The sequence below is a fragment of the Falco rusticolus genome, chromosome 18, assembly GCF_015220075.1.
Source record: "Falco rusticolus isolate bFalRus1 chromosome 18, bFalRus1.pri, whole genome shotgun sequence".
Classification (NCBI taxonomy): Eukaryota; Metazoa; Chordata; class Aves; order Falconiformes; family Falconidae; genus Falco; species Falco rusticolus.
In genome coordinates this window covers 51,653-70,196 of record NC_051204.1, presented here as the reverse complement: position 1 = coordinate 70,196, position 18,544 = coordinate 51,653, and the positions used below count along the sequence as shown (strand labels likewise).

Genomic DNA, 18,544 nt, shown 5'->3' with positions numbered 1-18,544 from the left:
GTTCAGGCCCCAGAGGTGGTTTTGCTCTGGAGGTCTCTGGTTGCTGTCACAGTTTGAAAAGACAGAGCGCTAATGGGCTTCTTCAGAGGAGTCCTCCTGGGAACAGGGTGAGCAGGGTGCAAGCCTGCTGTGTTTGCAATAGGCAGAATAAAAAAATTGATGGTGCACCAGCATCCCAGGGATCTAAGTAGAGACCATCCTATTCCCTTCCTCCTACCCACTCTGTCACAGCCTCAAAGGCTCTCGGGAGCAGGAGACGTTGGCAGAGGGGCCTCTGGCACCACTGTAACCTGAGCGATGGTGCTGGCTCTGTTGGGGTGGCTGGTTCCCTGGCAGGCAGGAGCAGATACCAGCCCCATCCTTGCATGGGGACAGGCTCCTACAGGCTCACTGTATCCCTCATCCAAGCCAGGTCTCTGAGGCTGCACAGGTGGGTTAATGGAAAACAGCTCGTCCCATGACATCCTTTCTCTTCTTAAGAGATTTATTTAAAACAAAAAAAAAACCAACCCATTGCCCTCTACCCAAACCCATGAATTCAGAGCTTTCAGTTGGTTTTGGCTAGAAGTCTTTGCTAAGGATGGGAATGTGATCCACTGTGTCAGGTCCTGTCTCTGCAGCTTGAGTGCTTGGCTGGATTATTCTGTATAAACAATTACCCAAAATGTGGCAGCTGTTCCCTGCTCCGGTTTTCTGATATCCCCCTGGGCTGGTTTTCTGTCTGCTGCCATTGTTTAGCCCTCCAGCTCTCAGAAAGCTTGCAATGATGATTTTCTGCAGGTTACCCTGGGTCAAAGACAGCTGCTGGACTGTGCATTGCTCTCCTGCGTCTTCTGCTTGTGGGAGGTTTCCTTGCGACACCTGGCACAGGGAAATACAGTGTCGAGGCTGAAGGGTACAGATGGGAGAGCTGGTGGTATGGCTGCTTGTCTGCTGCCATGCAGCTTCATCTCTGGGGCTCTGCACCACAGGGCATCCCTCTGTGGTGCCTGTGCATATGCAGCCCCTGCTGCTTCATCTGGCTCTGCTCACCCTGGTAAAAGCACTGTGACTCCTCATGAACAGGGACTTGCTCCCAGTTTGGATGGGGAGGCTGCGATGAACAGGGCGAGGTGCTGGGGATAAGAGCCATGCCACATGGCTCAGCAGCCAGCCTGCTAGTGCCCTCCTGGAAATCCCATTTCCAGCATGAACAACAAACCCTCCTGCATGCTTTTCACCCCCACAATTGTATTTAATTAAAAAAAAAAAAAAAAAAAAAAAGGAATCTGTGTCATACTTCCATCTGTAAGAAGCTTTGGTGAAAGCTTTACTTGCTCTGTATGGAAACCCTTGAGCCCAAAGCGCTTTGAGCAGCGAGTTGTTCTCCTCTAACCACATCTGTCGGGCAGAAAGCAGCTCAGACACATTTCCCCTTGAGGGGAGCCTTCCCCAGGCATCTCCTCCAGCCGCTGTCCTTGCCTAGGCTCCTCCAAGGATGTGATCACCATTTCCCTCCTGTGATGCCACATGGGACCCACCTTCAACCCCTCGCAGTTTTGCAAGGTCCTGCTTTCTCTGCAGGCATCAGGGCCAGGGGGTGGGGCAGATGGGGGGTTGCAGTAAAACAGAAAACCTTGGGAAAAACTCCCATGAATGCATCCCCAGGCTGAAAGCAGAGCAACCTGAGAGGGCTTGGTGCATCGGGGAAGGGCCTCTCAGTCACGGCAGTTAACCCACACTCCCTGGGGAGCCATGCGGAGCAGGGGGTTTGGGCAATCTGCTGCGTGTTCCCAAAGATTTTTAAAGCATGGAGGGGCATTTTGGGAAAAGCAGCAGCTTTGCTCCTGGCTCCTCTGGAAAAAGCATCTCCCCCGACAGCTGCTGGCAGCAGGGATCCCTTCCCCAGGCACAGCTATAAAAAGGAGGGTGTGGGGTCCCCTCCAGGGCCAGGCAGGGGTGACAGCTTGGATGAAACATGAAACGTGTGTTGCCGACACCCCCCCTGCCAGCCCAACCTTGGCCAGCCCTTGGGGTGGCCAGCTGAGCATCACTGGGCTCAGGGAGCTCTGGGTCATCCCAGCCATCACTATCTGCTCCAGCTGGTGGTGAAGCAGGTGGGACAGGAGCTGCTGCTGGCCATACCAGTGTCACCAAGCTCTGGGGTCACCATCGCAGCAGCAGAAGGGCACTGAGGAAGGATGGGGGGACATACAGGAGGGAGGAAGGTGACCCCCACCCCAATGCCTGTGCGGAGGCAGAGCTGGCAGTAGTGAGGAGGTCCAGAGAGGTTACATGTGTCTACCAAGGCATAAACCTCTGTAACACCCTGTGGCCCAGCCGGACCCACATCATGGCCAGGGGAGACGCTGCCAGCCCCTCCCAGTGAGACCCTCCAGCCCCACTCCCGGCGCAAGGTGCTGGCAAGTGGTGTTTTGAACAGCTACACTCCCGATATTTATTAGCCCTCATAAAACCTCCATTCAAAGCCCTGGGGAGCAAATCTGGTGCAGCACAGGCTTCCAAGTCGTCACCTGGGGAAGTACCCCCCAGCAGGGAGGTCTGGGTGAAGCTGGGGGGACAGGGCAGGCCATTCCTATCAGGGCAAAAATTCCCTCCAGTCTTTTTTGGCTTTTATTATTTATTTAGCAGCTTTTGTTTAAACCTTTTTACTGCCTATATAAAGAGGCTAGGAGCATCACTCTGCTTTGACAGCCACCAGTGTTCCTGGGACAGATCAGCTCCCAGAGCAGCTGCTCCTGGAAGTGTGAAGGCGATTTGAGCAGGGGGAAGGGACTCGGCTTTGGTCTCTCCTCACCCAAACCCACACACAGCAGGTGGATGGCCCAGACACAGCAGTGTTTGTGAGACCCTGCTGCTCCCAAGGCATGTCCCTGCAAGCAACGGGCTGGGAAAGAGCTGGGGCGGGGGGTGGGTGTGTGTGGGAAGGTCATTGTCGTCCCCCCCCAGGGTCTGCTTGCACCTGGCTCAGGTCCATCCTGCTACAGGTCCCAGCTGATGCCAAGACACTAATGACCCCCTTATGCTGCCCAGCACCTGACCCTCCCGGCAGGATCTGGCCCCCCAGACCCACCTTTCTGGGCATTCAACATCCCCCCAGCCCCATCTCCTGCAGCCTCAGCCTCCTTCCTGCCAGACCTGGGGAAATGGTTCAATGAAGGTTCAGCTTCAGGACAGGGGAGAGCAGAGGTCCTTGCGATCCATCTATTTAACTGGCAGTGATCACAAGGCTTAATTGAATTAAATGATTTAAGGATTTCCCTTTTGCTGAAGGGGAGGTGGGGAAGAGCTGGTAGTTGCAACTGTGTTCCAGTTTCATGCAGGCTGCTTGGGACTGGAATGGGTGTTTCCCTGTGCTGTAGCACCTTCATGGACCATTCCTCCTTCATCCCAGCAGGAAAAAGAGATTTCATCTTTTGCTTCCACCCCTGCAAAGCAATGGCTGGTGCTGGGAGAAGCTGCTTGGTCCCATGGATCTGGGTTTGCAAGGTGAGGGCTCCACATTCCCTAGGCTGCCCCCAGTCCCATTGTTGGCTCTGCCACCAGCCTGCCTGCATGCCCGATTAGCAGCAAACTGAGCTCTATCCCCTAATGCAGAGCTGGAGCAGAGCTGGGCAATACACCTCAGCTGGGACCAGAGCTCCCAGTGCCTGCTCTCCCTCATGGCTGAGCAGTTTTGTCTGTGAAGGTGCGTGGCCCACTCCTGCCCCCTCCCCTGGCCAGGGTCTGGGGGAGCTGCCCCCTGAAGTGCCTCTGCTGCAGGTTGCACAGCAGTGCCCCAAGCTGTGGTCCTCTCCCTGTCCAGAACACCCACCCCAACCCGGTGCTGTGCCCCCCCCCTCCCCGCCCTGCAGCAATGCGGCACTGGGGGGCCATGCATCACCTCTCTGGTGGTGAAGGTTCAGGATGTGGCTGGGTCCCCAGAGTCACGACCTCCCCATGCTGTGGTAGCAAGGGCTGACCCCGGCGGGGATGTGATGTCCAGCCAGAGCGTCTGGAGGAGCGCATGAATCCAGGCTTTCCCCAGGGCCGACCTCCCCTGCTCTCTCCCGGGGACACACAACCCTCAAAGGTCTGGCTTCAATAAACTTCAAAGCCTCTTTCACGGGCAGCCATTAGCTGAAGTGTTTTTTCATCTCCATTTCGTGGTTGGACTTGTTAATTCTGTTTGCTGCTGCCATTGAGATTTGCCCAGAGTGTGTGGGGCAGGGATGCCAGGGTGGCCGGGGGCACCTCCTGCCTTGCCTGTGGTGGCTTGGCAGCTCTGCCCTTTGCAGAGGGGAGGACGGAGCAGGATGTGGCCTCACCCCGCATGGCTGGATTTGGGGACAGCAAGGAGTTATCCCATGGATGAGAGCATCAAGGGAAGTGGGGAACTGGAGCTGGGGGGATGCCTCCTCTGGAGCCCTCCAAGGCCATCCAGACTCAGCAAATGCCCTAGGGAGCAGGATCAGGGCCATGCCTTTGCCCTCTTGGCTTTGGGGATGTTTTCAGTAGCAGCTTTCAGTCAACATGAACTTTGCTGCAGGATCTGGGAGCCCAGTGGCTGGGCTGAGCCCTCGGGGCTGCCCCAGCAGACCTCTCCTCTGCCCTGGCCAGCCCCCAGCCCCCAAAGAACTGGCTTTCTCAGCATCTTTTCCCTAATACTCTGCGATATGTCTGAGTGCAGCTGAGTTAAGGACAGATTTGCATGGCCCCCAAGCTGCCTCCTTCCCAATATCCAGGAATTAAACATTATGTGTGTCAGTGGGGAATTTAGGGAATCAATTGGCAGACAATTAAAGTGCACTGAAATTTGGGTGTATGGAGAAATAGGCAGCAAAGAGGTTTAATCTCAGAGAGCTCCTGGTTGTTAACAGTTCCAGGGAATGAAAATGCTGGGAGAGAGCCATGGGGGAAGTAATACCTGGGGAGCAATGGAGATGGATTTGGCAGAGAAAGCCCCCAGCCTTTTAGAAGCCGGAGGAGTTAAAGGGAAGGGCTGGAGGTGATGAGGCACTCAGCCCACCGACCGGGTGGCTGCCAAACCCTTCCATGGGCTGCCTGGCCAGGCTGCTAAAGCCAGCATTGTGACAGGTTGTGTTGGTGGGCAAAGAGCAGGGGCTGCATAACCCCCCAGTGCCTGTGAACCCATGCCCCCCGATGCCTGCAAGCCTCCTGCTTGGCTCTTGCTGCCAGCACTGGTGGTTTCTGCCCTGACTCACAGTGAAGGGGCCCTGCAGTCTGTCCCGTCCCTCCCAGCACTCTGCCTGCCGGACAAAAGGCAGCCTGGGGCTGCCTGACCTCACCAGCGTTTTGGGGTGGTTTCTTTTCACCGCAGCTTCCACAAAGCGCTGGATTGTTTCCCCCCAGCAGCCACCAGCTCCAGCAACATTCCTGCCTCCTCCAAGATGGTAGAAAGTGGGGGGAGGCTTTTTTCCCAAGGAGCTGCTCCAGGGATGGCTCCTGCACCCAGCATTATCCATCCAGCTGATGACTCAGCATGGTCTGTCCCTGGGTGCTCAGCACAGTATTGGTTGGGGTGAGGGTGCTCTGGCTGCTACTGCTTCTCTGGGGGACTGCACTCACCAGGTGCACATCCTGGGAGGCTGCAGCACGGCATCACCCCCAGCCCATCCCTCCTGCACAGGCACAGGGATGCTGGGGATGAGCTGACCTTGGCAGGAACAGGAGGATCATGCCAAGGACAAGATCATGGGTGAGGGACGTGGACGTGCACACACATCACCGCAGCCTGGCTCAGCAGTGAGAGGGGACTTGATAACCTTCACCAGGAGGTGATCGATCTGGCAGCTCAGAATAGCTGGGCCAGGCTGGAGAAGCATCCGCTGGGGTCACACAGACAAGAGCAAGCACCTGGGACTAATTACACTAAATAAACGAGCAATTAAGGACATTGCAGTAAGACTAAAACATCCCAGACCTCTACCTGACCTCCTCGAAGTTTCCCTGGAAACAGCCGCTGGGCTGGTGGGTCTGGGATGCTCAGCCTGGCTGTTCCCAGTGGGATAGGGGGCATCGAGGTCACCCTGAGAGTGGAAGGACTGTGGGGCACAGCCATGCAGGCAGCTGCTGGTGATGAGGCAAGTCTGAAGTGCTGTTGTCCCAGGGGTGGATGGGCTGGAGAAGGAGAGGGCACGATTCCTTCCACTGAGGGATGCAGCCAGGTGCTGAGCCCAGACCGTCCCCCTGGGAGGATTTCAGCTCAAGTCTGGGTAGCCCCACGTCAGGAACAGCAGTGGGGCTGGCAGGACGGGGCCACGTCGGTCAGGCACCGATGGGATGCTTCAACTGTGTCCCCCCAGACTTGACCCCCACCTTGCTCCCAGCTGTGCAAAAACCGCCAGGAAGGCTTTTCCTCCCTTTAAGCACCCCAGCAGTGGAGACCCCCACTGAATCCTGGCCACGTGACCTCCAAAACTGTCCATTTTGCTCATTTTTTTTCCCTGCAAATGAGCCAAGATGCACGCAGCAGCAGCAGCACAGGAACACTGTGCCCACCAAACAAAGCAGCTCCCACCAGCCTCACAGGGGTCCCAGGGCTTCCCACACCCCCAGCCTCCGCCAGCCTGGGGTGAATCCCCCTAGGGGCCATGCCATGGCTTTGCCCTCCCGTGCTGCTGTGCCAGAGAGGGGCCAGATTCTTCCAGTGGTTCCTGTAATGTACCAGCTCAGATGAAAATGCTTTTAGAGCCCCTGGGTGAAGGGGAGCAGGGGTGGGTGCAGCCAGCCATAAATCCTACATCAACAGCAGCACGGAGCCATCGATCACCTGGCCCTGGCAGCACACGTGGCCAGCGCTGCCTTCAGGTGGGTGCAGTGGGCTGGTGTTGGGGAAACCAAGAACAAGCAAGGGAAGTGATGAACCATGCCAGAAAGGGGAGTGGGCAATTGTCAGCCAGGGTGGGCTGGATGCTGTTCTGGTGTCTGCAGGATCCCCTTTTCCCCCGCAAAGCTGGGAGTGAGAAGGTGCTCATTAGAGGATGCTCTCATGGCTCAGGATACAGCAGTGGTGTGGATCCCTGGATGGGCGCACCCAGACTGTGGGAAGGGGAAAGCCTCTCCTGGAGCTGCTCTTCATCATGTGATGGTGAATTAATGAGCAGTTAATGAGGAGGTGAGTCCAGCCCCCTTAGCCCTCCTGGCTGCTCTGGGGAGCTATAAGGTGGGTGGGGGCTGATGAAGGTGCTGCAGCAGCATGCAAAACTCCTTTGGGGGTTTGTACAGCTCCTAGCACCCCAGATAATTGATTTTAAACCTTAATTTAATTAAAGTCTTAATTTTCTGCAGCACCACAAAACCTCATCACATCAGAGGAAAGGAGCAAGGGCTAACAGCATGGTTTGTTGGTGTGCTGGGGCTCAAGCTTCAGGTCAGTGCTGGTGCAGGATGGGGTGCATGAGGCTCACCCCTTCCAGGCTGGGCTTTACCTGCCCCCTCCCCACTCCACCCTGGTCCATCCAGAGCCTTGCTTGCTCCTCCCCCCGCAACACACTTGAGAAGCCAATTTGCTGGGAAGGAAATAAAAAGGTATGCAATTAAAAAGCTAGTAGACACAATGACAGAGGGTCAGCAGTTCATGTGCTAATGCAAGCAGATTTTGTTATGATTCATTAAGTCATTAACTCCCTTTTAATTGGAGCTCCTTTATGGACATGCCATTTTACCTTTGCAGAGAAAACATGGGTTGGAAGTGAAGGGAGGGTGGGAGAGACTCCCTTCACAGCATGTGAGGTACCCCTGTGCTCCAGGGGAGACCCAAATCCCCCCAGGGTTGTGTTTTGGTGCCAGAGACGAGAGCAGCCCATTTATTTTGCAAATTTGGTGCAAGCCATAGGAAGGGGATGGGGAGCAGCTGGGGGATGCAGGGAAGGGAAAGGGGCTGTGGGTTTTGGGGGGCTGAGGTCTCCCCTGGCCTAGTCCCAGCTTCCTTGGGACTGCTGGCTGGCAATTACCAGCCATTGCAGCCTTCCTGGGAGCAGTGTGGGGCTTAATGCAGCCGGTTTCAACTGGCTGCTCGCTTACACCAAGGAGGAAATTTTGTTAAGTGGTGATAACCATCGAGGAGAGATGAGAAACCCTGGCCCCGGTGCCCGCCCCGCTTCTGGGACCCCAGGCAGCAGAGAGCTGGGACGCTCTGGTTCCGTCTCGCTGGGTGCTGGGGAGACCAGCATGGGTGGTGCAGCTCACTGCTGCACAGAGCTTGACCCCAGATTATTCCCTGATGGGATTAGGGGTAATCCTGGTTTTCTCTAAACCCTCCAGGACTTTCCATCCCCAAACCTATGGCCTAGCCCCATGCCTGCCCAAAGGTCCCAGCCCCCTGCCTGGGCGGGGGCTGTGTTCCTCTCTGGCGTGTCAGGTGAAATTGCCTGAGTGACAGACAAGCTCAATTCTAAAGCAGATTAATTAAACTGCATTACAGGTCTGTGTGGACAGAGTTCAGAAAGAAAACGGCCTTAATTCGATTTCTCTGATTTGCAAATCGTGGCAGAGAAGTCAGCTGAAATCACATTAAGGCTGTTTCCACTCTGAACTGTGTCCTCGAAGGGGTTTAATGTAGTTTAAATAATTTAATTTAAATGCTTATTGAGACTAACTGGGTTACATGCCGGGTGCGGGACTGGAGCTGCCAGGGCTCGTGCTGGGACCCCTGTGCAGGGCTGAGTGGGTGGGAATAGGACAGCAGCATCAGCCCCATCCTATTGTATGTGAGCTAAACCCATGGTTTGGGTTGGAAAAATCTCATTTCTGCCAAAAGCCATTCTCTGCTTGGGTGGATCTGCCACTGTGTCCCTGCAAATCGATGCCTGCTTTCATGGCCCTGCGCTCCTGGGGTCACTGGCCGCTGAGTGCTTGGATTCTCCACAGTTTGCAAACTTCATGCCATAAATTTTTCAGGAGTGGTGCTGGCCAGCGATGGCCACTTGCGGACAGCTAGAGAAGAGGAGTCTTTTTGTTCCTGCGCTGCAGTGGCCGGAGCTGGGCCAGGCTGCCCAGCCCTGGCTGCACTGCCTGAGGACAATGAGCCACTTCTTGAAGCTGCCATTTCTTTTCCCAGTGGAGGAATGTCCCCTGAAACACAGTGGATGGCAGCAGCCTCACTAAAAGACTCAAGCAAGGGGTGCAGCTTGCTGCCATCACCCAGCAGTGGGGTCTCAGCCTGGTGCTGTTTTGAGGTGTACCTCCACGGCCACATTTCCTAGGGCACAGGATGCTTCTGTCTGCTTCAGGGCTGCTCAGCCCCTTGCCTCCATCTCAAACCCAACAAGTCACCAGCCATCAAGGCTTTGTGCTGCATCCCTCAGCCCACAAAGCTGGGGATAGTCTTGGTGGGTGGCAGGGACACACACTGGGTCCCCCCACACCATCAAGTAGCATGTCAGCCCATATAGCTGGCATCAGCCCCAGCTGAATCATCTGCCATGTATTTCCTCCACATAGGACCCATTTTTCTCTAGTTTTGCCATACACGTGTCACCACCTCCAGCCTGGTGGCTCCTGGGGCTCCCATATCAAAACCTGGGCCCTAGACCAAAAATTGCCATTGCCATGAGCCTTGTTCATTTTTTTGCATGAATGGGAAACACTCATTTTACACAGCAAGAGAAATGGAAGGGGGCTGCACGAACCCAGCAGCAAATGCTCCCATGATGGCTGCTACAAAATGCAAAGCGCAGGGCAATGCTGGGCAGGGGGGTGTAAAGCTCCAGACCCTGGCTCCATAAATTCCAACTTTAATGATTGAATTGTGCTCTGTGTGAATTTCATGTCAAAAGGGAATAAATCTATTGGTGTTTATAGCCATGGCTTTGTCACCAATTAGGATGTTATTATTGGATTAGATGCAAGTAGACAGAAACCTCCTGGGGCAAAGTCATCCTTGGGGGAAAGCCCAGCGGCTGGTGGAGGATCCACTGGGATGGCATTGGGCTATGGGGGCTGATCCTGCTGGCTGGGCTGGAGGTGGATTCTCCCTGGGTTTATCCCTGTGGGGAGGCACGTAACCGAGGGCAGGCACAGGAGCACCCAAAATTTGACTTTACACTTCCTGCTTGCAGCAGCTGGAGCTTACTAGGATCTGGCCCCCAAATCAGTTTGCAGTGACTCAGGGTTTTGGGAACAGTGATCACAAGGAGGGCCAGATCCTGGCTCAGGGCAGCTTTTAGGGTTTGGCCATGGCTTTCTGGGGCACCCCCATTTCAGCTGGGCTTCAGGGAGGTTCCCCAGCAGGTTCAACTGCTGCTGAACACCTTCACCTTGTCCTGGTCCTCTTTGGCATCTGCTTCCTGGTGTTGCCAAAGCACAAGAGCTTTTGTGGCCTTGAAAAGAGCATTGCTAGACACAGGACAGGACTTCCACAGCACATCTGTCGCATAGCTGTGCCGGGGACCCTGGGGTGCCACGGGGGACCTGGGAGGAGGTGACTTTCCCAGGCAGGAGTTGCTCCAGCACGGCCACTCAGGGCTGCGTGCATGGGAATGGAGGTGCACACAGACAAGAGCTGGGGATCAGGGACATAAGCTCAGCTGGGATCTGCCCCCACTTTTAGGGGCCCTGTACATCTCCCCACTCAAAGGGCAGTGCAGGCAGCCAGCAGGCTGCAGCACCAGAACCTCCGTTGCTGGGTTGCTGAGCAGCTCCATGCCTCAGTTTCCCCACAGGGAGCAGAGTAGGGGGTAGAGACCCTCTGAGCTCCCAGAGGGGACGGGACACTCCATGGTGGCTCCTGGGGTCTGCTGGGCCCTGAAGGATGGGGTTCAGCACCACTTTCACCCTGAGATGCTATCAGGAGGTCGTGGCCTGGGGGAGTAATGAAGTGCCCAGTGGTGTCACATCAGAGGGAGAATCCACCAGGGAGGGTCCCTCGACAGGAACAGGAGGGGCTGCCTCGGGGAAAGGCGGCTCCTCTGGGGTCTCCCTGGGCAGAGGGTTTATTGTTGTCCGTCAGTCGCCCCTTTTTTTAACAGGATTCCTGGAGCGTATAGGAGGGTGCTACTTCCCTCTAGCGGCACCAGCCCTCCTGTTCATGGGGTTGCTGAGCCAAAGGAGAGGCTCACGGCGAGGGAATAATGGCCTTTGTCTGCAGCTGGACGGGGGCGGCCCTAGGGGGCTGTCTGGCTTCTCATGCCAAGGGGGACGAGGAGTCTGGCGGGTGACTGCCTGGTGCGGGGGCAGTGTCACAAGTAGGCAGGATGCGGCCAGACGCCAGGGGTCCTTCCTCAGCATTGATACCGCTTCATCAAAGCCCCTTTCTACGCCGCTGCACCGCCGGGACCTGCCGCCCCGCTGCCTGGGCACTACCGGGAAAGGTCAGGTCCAGGCCCGCTTTGCCTCGTGACAAGCGAGGAGCGAGCACACGCTGGCCCACCCGTCCTGGCTGTCCGTGAAGCATCTCCGGTCCCCGCAAGCCCCTGTACGGCCCTGGGCGCCCCAGTGCAGCGCCCACGTGGCTTCCTTCCGCTAGGCCTACAGCTCCCAGGAGGGCCCTGCGCGCAGAAGCTGCAGCTAATGGAAAACGGCCTTGTTCAGCGCCCGGGCCTCCGCGGGGTACGCCGGGAGTTATAGGCCGCTGGGCAAGGGGCAGCGCCGTATAGAACTACGTGTCCCAGAGTGCCGCGGGGAGACGCGGGCCAATGAGCAGTGGGCGTCTTGGTGCAGCGCTCAGGCGCACTGGGGCCGGTGCCTGGGGATTCATGTGGAGGTCAGGGGCGCTCGGGAGGGGAACGGGGCAGGAGGGTGCGGTGGGGCCCGGTAGGTGTCGGGCCCGGTGCCCGAGCCGCGGCCTGCGGGCAAGCGGGGCCTGGGGTTGCCTGTGCAGGGGGCGAGAGGCCTAGGTGGGAGTGGGAAGAGGGCGGCCTGACGGGGGGGAATCAGAGCAGTGGGAGGTGGCCGGAGCGGGTTCGGGGTGCGGAGGGCCCGAAGCGGGGAGCCGCGGCGGTGCAGAAAGGATGGGGCGAGCTGTGATCGGGGGGCGGGTTGGGGCAGGCGGCATGAGCCTGCGGGGTGCTCGTGGGTGGGGGCGCCCATGTACGCGGGGTGCTGCGGGGTCTGGGGCGCCGAGCCCAGGGAGGAGGCCTGCGGGCTGAGGCAGCTGTTGAGGGGAGAGGCAGGGCTGCTGGTGGGGTGCAGCCACTGCAGGGTGGGGTTTTCGGAGAGGGGGGGTAATCCTTGGCCTGTAGGCATCTGCACACAGGACTTCCCGGACTTCTTACTTCATAGGGTTTTAATGAGCTGGTGGGTTTTTGCAGGAGGGACGTTTTAAAGGGGCTGGAACTGGACGTGTGAAATGGCTGCGAAGGTATTTGAAAGCCTTGGGAAGCTTGGCCTGGGCTTGGCTGTTGCAGGTGGAGTTGTCAATTCTGCTCTTTACAATGGTGAGTGGAAGAGCTGACCACTTCAGTTCATATCTTTTTTTTAATTTTTTTTTGTTAGTAACTTGGCTGCTCTGTGCTTTTATTGCTTATGACATTGGGGGAAGATAGATGTGAAGCCTTGCTGGGCTGTTCTATACCTTGTATACCTTGTGCCTTGCATGAGCAAGAGGATTGTGAGGTTCTTTCTCTAGAAAGCTGTTAATTAGCTGCTGCCACTGTGAGCAGGTGGAGGGCCAGGAGTGATGGCTACATCTTCTCTTTGCCCTGTTGCTCCAAATGTTCTAACTAATTTCACTGGTCTCCTGTAGCAAAAGGCTTTAACCATCCTTAACAGACTGCTTCCATGGAGAAGGTTTTGGTGGTGTGTAGATTCAACAGATAGTGAAACAGTGTTTGATGTGCTCTTTTCTTCTCTAGTTGATGCGGGCCACAGAGCTGTCATCTTTGACCGATTCCGTGGGGTCCAGGATACAGTGGTAGGAGAAGGTACCCACTTCCTCATCCCCTGGGTACAGAAACCCATCATTTTTGACTGCCGCTCTCGCCCCCGTAACATTCCCGTGATCACTGGCAGCAAAGGTGAGTGTTTGGACCTGGCAACCATAAGAAAACCAGATGCTCTGATGATTTTTTTTTTCTTCTGGACGTTGAAATCCCATTTGTCTCAAGTCCGGTTTGGCACAGAGTCAGGAATGATTTGATCTGGTTTTTTAGTTACAGAATAGATTAAAAGATCCTACCTTTGGTCCTGTAAAAAATCCTTTAAAACATAAAGTCTCTGCCTTTACAGTAGGGCAAGTAATTCCCTAGGTCACTAACAAACTGAAGCTGAAATCTTATCTGTAAGGAGGATTTAGATGCCGAGGTGAAAGGCATAGTAAAAAAAATTTGTTTTTTCTGGGAAAAAGAAGTCTGAATGTTTATTCTTTCTCATTTAGTTGCCCTAGAGAGGACAGCTTCAGGAAATCTCCTGCCCCTGTGGTTTGCTACTAAACTCATGGCTTTCTTTGAACAGATCTACAGAATGTGAACATCACATTGCGTATCCTGTTTAGACCAGTGACTGCCCAGTTACCACGGATTTTCACCAGTATTGGAGAGGACTACGATGAGCGTGTCCTGCCCTCAATCACAACTGAAATCCTTAAATCTGTTGTGGTAAGGACACTATAAGAGCTGCTGGGCTCTGCCAGTCATCTTTCCTCTTTTTAGCAGTGAGGGACCCACCAGAGTGTGGAATATGTTGTGCTTCGGAATAAGGCTTCTCTTTCCAACCCCCAGGCTCTCATCAGACATCCAGAAAAGCTAATCGTAGTTTTTTTGTTTCTTGGTCATTCCTGACTGCTTGGGCTGACTTGATTCATGTTGGTTGATCTCTGGATGACAAGAGGTTTATTTGTTACCTGCTCTCAGCTGTTAGCTCTGCTCTTCAGGCTGGGAGTCTCGGGCAGGAGACTGGGCTTTTTACTTCTCACATAATCTTAGATTTCAGCTTACAGAAGATATCTGGTTTTGGAAGCATACCCAGGGAACTGCCAAAGAATTACTAACCAGTTTTAGTCCAGCTTTTACATTAAGTGCTCAACTGGACAACCTCCCCTTCAGCTTACACTTAAATTCCCAGACATTCAGTCTTTCTCTTACTTCAAATGCCTGGGCATCTTGGTGTTTGCTAGCTTTGGGAGAGCTCTGGGACTCACAGGTGCAAAGACAGGCAGGGAATGGAGCATCCATCACTTCTGGGAGCTTTTTTCTCACTGTTCTCCATCCTGATTTCAGGCTCGCTTTGATGCTGGAGAATTGATCACTCAGAGAGAGCTGGTCTCAAGACAAGTGAGCGAAGACCTCACGGAGAGAGCAGCAACCTTCGGGCTCATTCTGGATGATGTGTCCTTGGTAAGAGTTTTCCTCTTTCCATTTTTCTCTTTGGAGTGTGCCCAAATAAGAGCAGTGGAGAAGAGAATTGGTAGGTGGCCAGAGACGAGTGAGCTGGAAGTTTGGACATGTGGACAATGTTTGTCTACAGTTGCATGGGATGTAGTGGTTACTGGTCATGTCAGTACCTCTGGTTTTGTCACTGGCCTTCTGTGACCTTGACTAAGCCCTTGAAGGCTCTGCTGTGCTGGCCTTTCAACAGACTTCACTGTTGCAGGGCTTTTACAGTTAAAATGAAAAGTGCTTCTGTGGGTGATGGATCAGGCTGCACATCACTTTAGAGAAGGCAGCTGTTCCATGGGTACCCTGAGACACGGGGAGAAAGTGCTAGGCGTGAGGAGGTAGTGAAAATAGCTGCTTTTGATAGCATCCTTTTTCTGCAAAGTACTAGGTTTTCTCCTGGCTGTGTCTTCTAAAAGGCTAATCAAGGAGGGAGCTCTCCTCTCCTATCTCCCTATAAGCTTTGTAAATTAAATGTGTTGTAATCTGGCGTGTGCGTGCACCTCTCCCTCTCTCTTCTGGGACTTCCCTCGAAAGCCTGCGTAGAGGAAAGGGCCATATAGGAAGTTTCTGCAGGAAGGTGACCGTATTTCTGCAAAATGTGAGTTACGACTCTGTTTCTGGTGTTCTCCTGAGCATGCTACTGAAGGAAATTCACCTTTCCCCTGTCCCATCCCAGGAGCCTGCAACTGTCCAAACAGCCCAGACTTGAGTGCACCAGTGCATATTGGAACATACAAGGTGTAGGAAGGCTTGGCAAAGAACAGGCTTCCCTGCTTTGGGAGGGGAGCACTGAGTGAGTGGGCTGCCCCTGCCAGGTGATGCAGCAGGTGCTGGTGGCAGGGGGAGCATGGTGTGTCTCTGGTGTTACTGGTGTGCTGGATTGGAGCTGCACTTGTGTATCCCTTGAGACTTCAAAACTGGATGGGGAGGTCTGCTTGTCTTAATTTCTGTTCTTTTAGGAATACTGGCTTTCCATCTCCATTCCACTTTCACTGATACAGGCAGGCTGCCTCCCCCTTGGGGCTTGTGTGGGTCGCAGCAGTGCCACTGTAAACTGTCAGCATTGTGGACTTAGCTTGATTTGTGCTCTGCAGACCCATCTGACCTTTGGCAAGGAGTTCACAGAGGCAGTGGAGATGAAGCAAGTGGCCCAGCAAGAAGCAGAAAGAGCCAGATTCATTGTGGAAAAGGTACCTTGTCCTGAGAAACATGGAAATGGTTCCTGGTATCTCCTTTCCCACTCTAGCTTGCGGTGAACATCTCTCACTTACCTGTCCAGGAAACCAGGCAGCTGAATGCTGAAGTTGCTTAGGGTCATAATGTTGATACGGTTCTTGGCTCTGGCACATGACGGTTGGATAGATAAAGCATAAAGTTGATTTTGGTTTTTTTTTTTCTTTTAATAATGTGTCTCAGTCTTACTGGAGTGCTAAACAGAAATGTCCACATGGAGGAGGTAGGAAACAGCCCTCAGGAGGAAGTGTCAGTTAGAAGTGGGGTTCAAGGTGGAGACTTGCAGCTGAAGGGATCCTGCTGTTTGTGAATTTTAGAGGGTGGACAAAGTTTTGCATGGTGTTTGATATCATGGGCGTGGGGGGCTCTGTCATAGGAGTGTTACTGACTGCATGCCCCAGGCCACATAGTCTCTGACCAACCCGGGATCTTGGTCAGCATCCACAGACGCAGTTTCATGTTGAAGCACCTTGGTACAGCTAAGAACACATGCCTGTTGAGATTGCAAGAACCTGCAACTACACCCAAAATTAATCTAGTGGATGTAGAAAGATGCATGTAACCAGCCAGGATGATTAAACAGTAGAAGTGTTTATCTGTTTTTAACTCCACTGGTGAAGTTCTCAAATCTTTCATAGACAATTTTTCACTAGCAGTGCCTTCAGGTGGGTTAATGTTTCATGAGGTTAAGACTAAGGCAATTTCAAGATAATTTTTCAGCCTTTTTTCCACAGTAGGCAGAAAAACAGTCTTAACAGGATACAGCTTTAAATTAAAATCACCTTCTGTTGTAGCTCTTGTACTGGGGAAAACAACAGTAGGGTGGCGAAGTGGGAATTTATATTTTAAACATGACAACAGCATCTTCCTTCTCTTTTGGTTGTTTTCTCTGTTGGTTATTCCCCTTTTCATCTGCTTACTTTCAGGCTGAGCAGCAGAAGAAAGCAGCTGTCATCTCTGCTGAGGGAGACTCAAAAGCAGCAGAGCTGATTGCCAATTCACTGGCCACTGCAGGCGATGGTCTTATTGAGCTGCGCAAGCTTGAGGCAGCTGAAGACATCGCATACCAGCTCTCGCGGTCCCGCAACATCACCTATCTGCCCTCTGGACAGTCTGTGCTCCTCCAGTTGCCACAGTGAACCTGGCTCTGCAGCCATAGCTAGCCTGGTCACCTCTACTTACTAGATCAGCCCTTTCCAAAAGAATCTTTGCAATTTCCTCATTGGCAAAAGCAGAGGAAATTAAAATTCAACCCATTTTGAATTCTTAATCAAATAAAACTGAACACTCTTGACAGCAAACCGGCATTCCTCCCATGTATGGTCAGAGCAGTAGCTTCACTGACCATTAAGCTTAAGTTTGAGAATTGCCCCTTTCCAGGCAGTTTGAGCAACAGGAGCAGAATTTTCATCTGTTCACTGCTGGGATGAATGAGTAGCCCAGGTGACTCCCTGACCACTAGAGTGCTGTATCGATCAGGTATCACAGCAATGCTTCAGTGCCTTTAGGCTGGCTGAGACAGGGTCAACAGACTTGCAGGTCCTGGACTACAGAACAGGGATGCTCAGGGCTCACTCAGTCAAGCCAGTCTTTTTTTCAGGTGTCAGCTGAGAGTAAGAGGACATCTCAGCTGTTAGGGCAGTGGCTCTGCTGAGCCTGTGTGAACAGATAGCACTGATGGCTGGAGGCACAGGTCATGAGTGCATTGAGGCTGGGGGTGAAAACTGCAGAGATTTCACTTATGTAGTAGATGGATTTCAGGTACAGAGAAGATACTTCCCCTGCAGGAAATACTTCTCACATATATGCTGGAAATGGAACATCTGCACCTCTTCCCCTGCCGCTGCCACTTGACCTCTTTGCTGCCACCTGCCCTGTTGTGCAGCCTTGGTTCTTTCACCAAGGTCAGTAAAAGTGGCAGTCAGCCTACTGCAGGTGGCACCTGGGACAAAGAAGGGATGACTTGGTGCTCTGTGGCTCAGGCAGTTGGAGGTGGGCAGAATTCTCTGTTACATCAACACTTCTTATTTAGGGAACCTGGACTGTGAGGAGGATGTGATGGATGAGATTGTATGAGCAGCCTTCAATAAATGCCACAGTCCCAAATGTAGTAGTGTGGGGTTGGTTTTTTTGTGCATTAGGTTTTTTTATTATTGATATCTCAGAAGAACAAAGGTTTGGTCAGTGGAGCAAGACACCTCATACTTGTGCTAATTATTTGGATAAAAGTCACTTAGCACAGGCAAATAGGTATTGCTCCTGACACCTTAAAAGCTCAAAACATGATTCTTAAGCTGAATTCCTGCAACAAGGTAAGGCTGAGTTTGCTGAGGTTATTGTGAGGGCTTTTAACTGTTTTCCGTGCACGTTTCAGGCTGTTGTTTACTGCATGTACGTAGATTTTCCAGGGTGCTTATTTGATGCAACACCATGCTACTGGAAAGAAAACGGGTGTATTGTACCAGATACAGCCTACAGTGAGCTTCAAACCTGCTGTCAGAAGGCCCAGTACTAGCCTGGCACACCACTATCCCCATCCTGCAGATGATAATAGGACACTTGTACGGTGTCTGTTATTTCTGAGCAATGCAGTCTTAGGTGGGTGTCATCACTACCCTGAGGATGTTGAGCTCTTGGGAAAGCTGCTGTTAATGGTGGGCCCATTTCATCATTCGATAGCTGCTTTGAGTTGTTGCCCTCCCCTCAAAATGGAAAGATTGCCTGGTTTTTCTGCTGGGCAGAATACGCTCTTGCAGTGATGAGGTGCCTGAGATTGCAAACTATTTTCAGCAGCTGAACAGTCAGGTCCATAACTCCCAAATAACTTCCAGGCCTCTTCCCTCTCCAGTGCTCTTGTTCTTTATTCTTCTGGTTTACCACTTCAGACACTTGTAAAGAAGCTTCCACTTTTCTCCCAAGGCTCTTTTGAAAGCTCCCTTAGCGTTTTCTGCATTTCTTTCAGTTAGTTTCATGCACCAGGTGTTGGGCTCAAAACA

The 18,544-nt window shown here is 53.3% G+C and overlaps 1 protein-coding gene across 2 annotated transcripts; it reads left to right on the top strand.

The window, feature by feature from the left end:
- The first annotated feature begins 11,578 nt into the window (after positions 1–11,578).
- PHB (prohibitin) lies at positions 11,579–17,654 on the top strand. Of its 2 annotated transcripts, none has more exons than XM_037411179.1 (7): positions 11,579–11,704; positions 12,252–12,377; positions 12,795–12,956; positions 13,393–13,535; positions 14,157–14,273; positions 15,410–15,505; positions 16,475–17,654. In XM_037411179.1, exons 2-7 carry the CDS (start codon positions 12,290–12,292, stop codon positions 16,685–16,687), a joined length of 819 nt encoding a protein of 272 aa, XP_037267076.1. In that variant the 5' UTR covers positions 11,579–11,704; positions 12,252–12,289; the 3' UTR covers positions 16,688–17,654. The 2 variants fall into 2 exon arrangements, with proteins under 2 accessions (XP_037267076.1, XP_037267077.1); XM_037411180.1 differs by having other exon boundaries at positions 11,683–11,754.
- The last annotated feature ends 890 nt before the right edge of the window (positions 17,655–18,544 follow it).

What these genes read in the sequence shown, in the direction of transcription:
- PHB (XM_037411179.1), top strand. Translation starts at nt 12,290, where the DNA reads ATGGCTGCGAAGGTATTTGAAAGCCTTGGGAAGCTTGGCCTGGGCTTG. An exon ending in AAATCCTTAAATCTGTTGTG is followed by an intron (nt 13,536 to 14,156) that starts GTAAGGACACTA and finishes TCCTGATTTCAG; the next exon opens with GCTCGCTTTGATGCTGGAGA. An exon ending in CCAGATTCATTGTGGAAAAG is followed by an intron (nt 15,506 to 16,474) that starts GTACCTTGTCCT and finishes GCTTACTTTCAG; the next exon opens with GCTGAGCAGCAGAAGAAAGC.